Genomic DNA, 7275 nt, shown 5'->3' with positions numbered 1-7275 from the left:
ACACAATAGCAGTCCAGTATGAATGAAACATAATTATACCTATGTTTTTGTCAGACTGGCAAAAAATACCATATTTTTTGGTGTGCTGCAGAATTTTGGTAATTATTTTATGTGTGCCATGAGATAAAAAAGGTTGGAAATTGCTGGTCTAAAGCAGAGTGCAGAAATTTAAAATATTCAGTTCAACAGCAATACATGAGTTAATATTTTCCCTTAATTTTATAAATCTAAAGTGAACTTTTCTCAATTTCCTTTGGTTATTTTATGCCCTACAGTAAAGAAAACAAGAGTATAAAAGGGAACCTTACTCTTTTAATGACTTCCCTTTTTTGGTTGACTCCTCCTCTATTATGTAGCCTTCTGTTTTTTTGTGCATAAGTAAGATGATTTTTAGAATTTTTAGTGGCGCTCTTCATTAGGAGAACATTTCTAGGGAACAATACAAGAAGATTTAGAAATCACAAGATTTTGGAAGGGACAAACTCAGAATGATGCCACATGAAAACTCTGGATCTCCTGGTAAAAGTTTCTTGTTTATTCTACATTTATTCTTTAATGAAGCATAACATTATTCTGATAGTCAATGGATGTGATTTAATAGTGATTGGCATCCGGGCAGTAAGGAATAGGAAAAGGGCATTAAGGTGATATGGCAGTACCTCTTATCTGCCATAGACTTTAAATAAAGATGTGAAATAAGGATTAAATTTGCCATCAGTTTTGTAATATTGCTGAAGTGAAATTAAGTAAAGAACTGAAATTAATTGAACTGTACTGGGTATAAAAACAATTATTGTTAGAAATGATAGAACATGTAAGATTGAACATTAATTAAGAGTTGATTACCTAGTAGAATAATCCTCCTAAATGTTAAAAATCTACTTTATGATTTAAATGAATGTGTTAAACTCATTTTGGATTTTTACTTTTTTAAGTCTTTTTTTTTAATTGAAGTATAACATTACATGAAAGCACAAATCGTAAGCATAAAGTTCAGTGACTTATCTTATAGTAAGTGCTCCTATGTGGTCACCACAGCATTGTTACTTTTAAATTAGTGTTAGGTTATAAAGAAAAAAGAATTGAGGATGCCACCAGCTTTAAAGAACATTGTATGCTATATCTGGAGATAAGCTTCAATATTTGGGATTTTCAAGTATAACCATTCTTGGTTTATTCCATTAATGTAGTATTCAGTTAGTATTTAGCAGACTCTGTGCCAGGTACCAGTGAAATTATGGTGAACCTGATAGAAATAATCTATTCCCTCATGGAAGTTGCCATCTAACAATGTGGATCCAGTAGACTTGGAGAGGGGAACATTAGTTGAATATTATTCTGTGCCTTTAGGTAGAACTATCCACTTCTAAATTTTGTTAATGCCTTTTCAATTTTCCAGGTTTTAAGGCTGTTCTTGCAATTCTTTTCCACCCCCAATTTTCTTATAATAACTTACCTGAGGTTGCCTATAAACATGAACATTTTAAAAGCTATTTGATATTATTTTTTTCTGTTTGCCTTGCCATTTAGAAGAAAGGGTTTTCTGTCTTGGTATGACCCTTTTTGTAAATCTCGAATCTCTGAAAGCATCTGCCTTCTCCAAAGTCTCTTTAGGGGAAGACTACACTTTTTCCCTCTTTCTTTTTTTCTCAGACTTTAGAAGATGCTTTGTCCACTTGAGTCCCTTCACTATTGCTGTGGTCTCAGTTCTTAGTACCTGTTTGATCACTGGTTCTCTTGGTGAGTACTTTGCCAAATCTACTTGCAGCCTTAGCTCACTCTGACAAGAATCACTGAAAAGCAAATAATTCTCCTGAAGGTCAGATAGCATCTAAAAACATACAACATGGTTTCAAAGGATCAGATATGAAACACGCAAAATAAGAAATGAGCCATGCAATACACACACAAAAATGAACAAAACAGTAGCATAGTTCCTTTCAAATTAAAATAAACTCTCATTAAAAAATGCATTTTCTTAAAATTTTTAAATGTTTAACTAAAATATAGGAAATAATACAGAGGAGCAGAAACCTCAAAATTATTGGGATAAAGAAAATTTTAGGAACACTATAATAACTTCAAATGCCAAAACTTATCTAAAATTTGGAGGTAAGATGTATATAGAACACAGATTTCTCTGTTAGCTAAAATAATTGTGAGATGGTGGCTGAAACATTTGGAAGGAGTGTAGGGGAGAAGGGATTTATTTTATAGTAGAAGATAACTGGAAAGTATCTTCATCTAAACTTTTATTTAAGTAAATATATTTCTGTTAGACTTCAACTAGTATTTTAAAAAAATATATCATGGTATTTTACATATCTATGAAATAGGTGTAAAATTCCTTGTAATTATTTCTTTCATTCTCACTATCATCCTTCTTTCTTGGGATTTTGGAGAAACTTATGTAGCTTATCCCTTTAAATAAATAGTTTTAAAGAGTAAATTCTCCATGAAGATGATATAACTTGACATTATAAAAAATATCAGCCCTAAAATAAAGATATTATATAGTATTGTATTACTTAGCTTTACTGATTTATGCCATTGTTCAATTTGAAGCCTGTGATACCGATATTTGTATTTGAATTCTTATGAAATAACATTCTCCTATTGTACTATGGATGGGTCAGGACTGTTTCTCAAACCTGGGTTTTGGAAATAAACAGAAAGTTTAAAGAATAGTAATTTTCTCCTTGCTCTTTGGATCTTGACCAACTGCTGCCTTGGCCCATTGTTGCAGGAGGAACAAACAAGGACCTGAGACTCGTGGCTGGTGTAAACAACTGTTCTGGGAGAGTGGAGGTGAAATATCAAGAGGAGTGGGGAACTGTGTGTAGTAATGGCTGGGACGAGAATGCAGTCTCTGTGATTTGTAGGCAACTAGGATGTCCAACTGTTATCAAAACCTCTAGATGGACTAATTTCAGTGCAGGCTCTGGACGCATTTGGATGGATCACATTTCTTGTCAAGGAAATGAATCAGCCATCTGGGACTGCAAACATAATGGATGGGGAAAACAAAACTGCACTCACCAACAAGATGCTGGCGTAACCTGCTCAGGTAAAACCTACATAAGTTAAACCTTTGACATGAAAATGCTTTGTGGGAAGAAATAAGTAGATGGGTTCAAAACAAAAAAGGAACCAAGTTTTCATAGATAATCAAGTTCATCTATAAAATTACCCAATCCATGGCTAAAAGACCAGAAAACACATGGGAAAGCCTACATTAAAAAATAAATCAAAAGAGATTCTGAACACATCTATCCATGAGGAATAACTAGCTTCAATTTTATATTCAGTAATCTTACCACAACCTCCTACTTCTACATAAAAAAATCATTATATCTAAGTTAATTAATTGTCCCCTTTCCTAGTGACATGCTGCTTTCATGCATTGACCTATAACATATACATTTTGTCCACTAACTGTTAATCAACTCACTGAATCAAGAAATCTTCTTCATTTTTTTTTCATAAGTGAAAAGCAGGGAGACAGAGAGACAGAATCCTGCATGCGCCCTGACCAGGATCCATCCAGCAAACCCACTATGAGGCAATGCTCTGCCCATTAGGGGCTTTGCTCTGTTGCTCGGCAACCCAGCTATTTTAGCCTGAGGCAGCCAGGGAGCCATCCTCAGTGCCCGAGGCCAACTTGCTCCAACAGAGCCATAGCCACAGGAGGAAAAGAAAGAAATAGAGAGAGAGAAGGGAGAGGGGAAGGGGAAGAGATACAGATGTTCGCTTCTCCTGTGTGCCCTGACCAGGAATCGAACCCAAGACATCCACACGCCAGCTGATGCTTTACCACTGAGCCAACCAGCCAGGGCCTTAAGAAATAAATATTCTTAGTACTAATTCTTCTTTATGGAGGAAGGGTGTATCACGAAGTATAATTATGTTTTCCAATGTACAATGCTATGTATTTTATTTATGAGTTGTTTTAATTTATAAAACATTTTGTAAATTTTATCTCAGTTGACCTTTTTACAATAACTCAGAAAATCATATGTCAGACCTTTTTGCTGACAAATCGTAAGGTCAAATTTCTGACCCAGTTCAGATTCTTGGGCTTCTCATTTCTCCTTGCTCACTTTATTGACCTCTTATGCAGCCTTCTCACCTCCCAGCCTCCCAGCCTATCTCTTAGAGACAGTAGGACTGATTGTAGAAAGAACTTATCTCCACCCCGGCTTTGTAGTGTAAGGGGGGCAACACAAGCTAGTATCCAGGAAAATGCTGGACTATATTCTAGCTCAGTCTCTCATTAATACTATTATTTTGTGCAATTTGTTAAATCTTTGTAAACTTCAGTTCCTGAGAACTCGATGATAGAATACATATAACCCTACTGATACACTGTCTGGTATGTAATAGGTGTTAAAAGTTAAAATTAATTTCCTCGTGGCTCACTGCTTTTCATTACCATGACAACTCAGTCCTCTTCTCTCTCTCTTTTCCCCTCTTCCCCCCTTACTCCCTCCTCCCTCTTCCCAAACCTCCCTTTCCTCCTCTTTCTTCTTGTCTTTTATGTTGATCATTATTCAGGGAAAAGCAATAGTATCATGTTTATCAAACATCTACAGAAAAGTTAAAAGTCATAATAAATCTTGCCAGGCCCTCACCATATTTATTGCTATCTCTAGAGTTCATTTTTTTAAGCTAAGAAATGGCTCGTAGTACTTTTAACTCTTGTTTTGTATTTTTTTATGTCTCAATATGGAGTTAATCAAACTTGCTTTTACAACTTACACAGCTAAAGCTCCAACAGATACACAATAAAAAGAATGCATAGCCACTTAATTTACTAATTTCATGGGGTTTCAGAGACTGAATTTCTGAGCTTCTCCACCCTGATTAATGTTCAGTCCTCAGAGCCTCTGGCTCTTAGGAGATTTTATTATTATCACATGCAGCAATATAGCATAACAGTACAGAGAATAGACTGGTGTTACACTGCATTCCCCCCCCCACATATCCTAGGTATTTGGTCCTGTGCCAATTATTTAACCTCCATTTGCTTAACTGTCAAGAAGGAATCATGGTAATAACACATAATGCTTAAAGTTGTGAAGACTAAAGAAGAGAATATATCTGATGCTTGGACCAGCATATGCATATTTTAACTGTGAACTATTACTAATTATTTATAATAAAAAAAATCTTGTTAAATAGAGGTCTTTGCCTGGAGTTTAGAGCTTTTAAGATTGAATGATTTTTTTTCAAAAAGTGGCTTCTAAACATTTTGTTCAAAAACCAACAGTTCTTGTTTATCAAATATCCCAAAATTTCATCTCAAATCTTTTCTCTGGTATTTTAACCCTAATGGAAAATCTAACAGAAAGTATACAGAGAAAATTTTCTTAATAAAAAAGTTGTTCTTTGCTAGAAATGGTACCAGATGCTTTGGGTATGGAGAAAAAAACCTTTAATTTAAACAGGAAATTTTTAAGAAACAAATTAACTTTAATTTTTGTCCTTAATTTTTAATAATTTGGCATACCACAGGGTGTTCTTGTAAAATATTATGCATTCTTATGCATTTTATTTTTACTTTTTTCTGTTTTCTGATTTCAAGTTCAACTTCAATTATTCATGCTCTGGATTGTTTGTAATAGAGATTAAAATAAAGACTTTAAATGTTCAACAAATTACCAGTTTGTCATTTTTACTATTTTGTGTTGTGGACCAATTTTTTTCTAGTTTTTTAAAATAATTACTTTGAGTCAATTTTATCTATTTTACATAAAAATATTTACTCTGTCTTAATAAAACAAAAAAACAAACAAAAATAAAACCCATAAAGTAAATTTAATCTGTAAAACATTTCCATTGGTAAGTAGATGTATATCAAAATCCTCATTGTTAGTTTTTAAAAGATTAAAAGTGTCCAATATGCAAAGATGGGCAATATCCAAAATGAGTCACTACCTTAAGGAAAGCATAAAATCCTTAAGTGTCCTGAGAAATCTTATTTTCTAAAATTACTTCTGAGTTAATATCACTTTGAATTTGGTCTTTCTCTGCTCTAGATGGATCGGATTTGGAGATGAGGCTGGTGAATGGACAAAACCGGTGTTCAGGAAGAGTAGAGATCAAATTCCAAGGACAGTGGGGAACAGTGTGTGATGATAACTTCAACATAGAACATGCTACGGTGGTTTGTGAACAACTGAATTGTGGAAGTGCTGTCAGTTTCACTAACAATTTCCTAGACGGTTCTGGACCAATCTGGTTTGATGATCTTGCATGCCATGGAAATGAGTCAGCTCTCTGGAACTGCAAACACCAAGGATGGGGAAAGCATAATTGTGATCATTCTGAAGATGCCGGAGTGTTTTGCTTAGGTAAGGACTAATCTAGATTTCTTCTATTCTCCAAAAGAGGACAAAAAAGAAGAAAAGGATGGTACGGGTAAAAGTTTTAAAAATTCCAACTCTTAAATTCACCATGACATTTGCTTCCTTTGTCACTTTATTGTTACCTAATTTCAGGTTCCAGTTCTGATACCTGTAACATTTGACCTGTGCAAAAACTTTTTTTAGTGTGAGACAGACTGACAGACAAGAAGAGAAAGAGATGAGAAGCATCAACTTGTAGTTGCAGCACTTTAGTTATTCATTGCTTTTGCATATGTGCCCGGGGGGCTCTAGCCAGCCACTGATTCCTTGCTCAAACCAGTGACCTTGGGCTCAAGCCAGTGACCTTGGGCTTCAAGCCAGCAACTGTGGGGTCATGTCTATGATCCCACACTCAAGCCAGGATTCTGGCGCTCAAGCTCATGGGCTTGCACTCAAGCCAGAAACCTCAGGGTTTTGAACGTGAGTCCTTAGCATCCCAGATTGATGCTCTATACACTGCACTACCTGTGGAAATTAAGATAGATTAGGGAGGAAGGATGAACAGTGCAATTGAGATTCAAATAATGAGGATTGAAGGAGGTGTTTAAAGAATAGTTTAATACCAAAAAAAAAAAAAAAAAGCAAGAAAGAAAAGAAAAATAGAAATGGCTTAACTTAGCAACTTTTGCTTTCTGGATGAGTTTAAAAGCAAATCACATACCCTCTCTTGCCCTTCTGATCACCCTCTATTTACAGAAGTTCCTTCCCTCTTTAGCTGCACTAACCCACCCCTTCCCAAACTATTAGTCCAAATTTACAGAATCAAATGATTAAACAAATTGTTGGTTTCCTATTAAATTCTCATTATGCTACTACTATGGTACTTTTTGAGAAAATATTTGAAATATTTTTAATAAAGCACTTGCAT

General features: G+C 34.8%; 1 protein-coding gene across 2 annotated transcripts in view; it reads left to right on the top strand.

Moving 5' to 3' along the window:
• Positions 1–385: 385 nt before the first annotated feature.
• The window catches only part of CD163 (CD163 molecule), a 33101-nt gene continuing 26211 nt past the window's right edge, over positions 386–7275 (top strand). For both annotated transcript variants that reach the window (XM_066261347.1, XM_066261339.1), the window contains exons 1-4: positions 386–519; positions 1654–1740; positions 2747–3067; positions 6039–6353. In XM_066261347.1, coding sequence (XP_066117444.1) covers positions 489–519; positions 1654–1740; positions 2747–3067; positions 6039–6353 — 754 coding nt within the window. In that variant the 5' untranslated portion in view covers positions 386–488. The remainder of the gene's footprint in view (positions 520–1653; positions 1741–2746; positions 3068–6038; positions 6354–7275) is intronic.

This window comes from Saccopteryx bilineata, chromosome 1, assembly GCF_036850765.1.
Source record: "Saccopteryx bilineata isolate mSacBil1 chromosome 1, mSacBil1_pri_phased_curated, whole genome shotgun sequence".
NCBI lineage: Eukaryota > Metazoa > Chordata > Mammalia > Chiroptera > Emballonuridae > Saccopteryx > Saccopteryx bilineata.
This window is presented reverse-complemented; position numbering and strand designations above follow the sequence as displayed.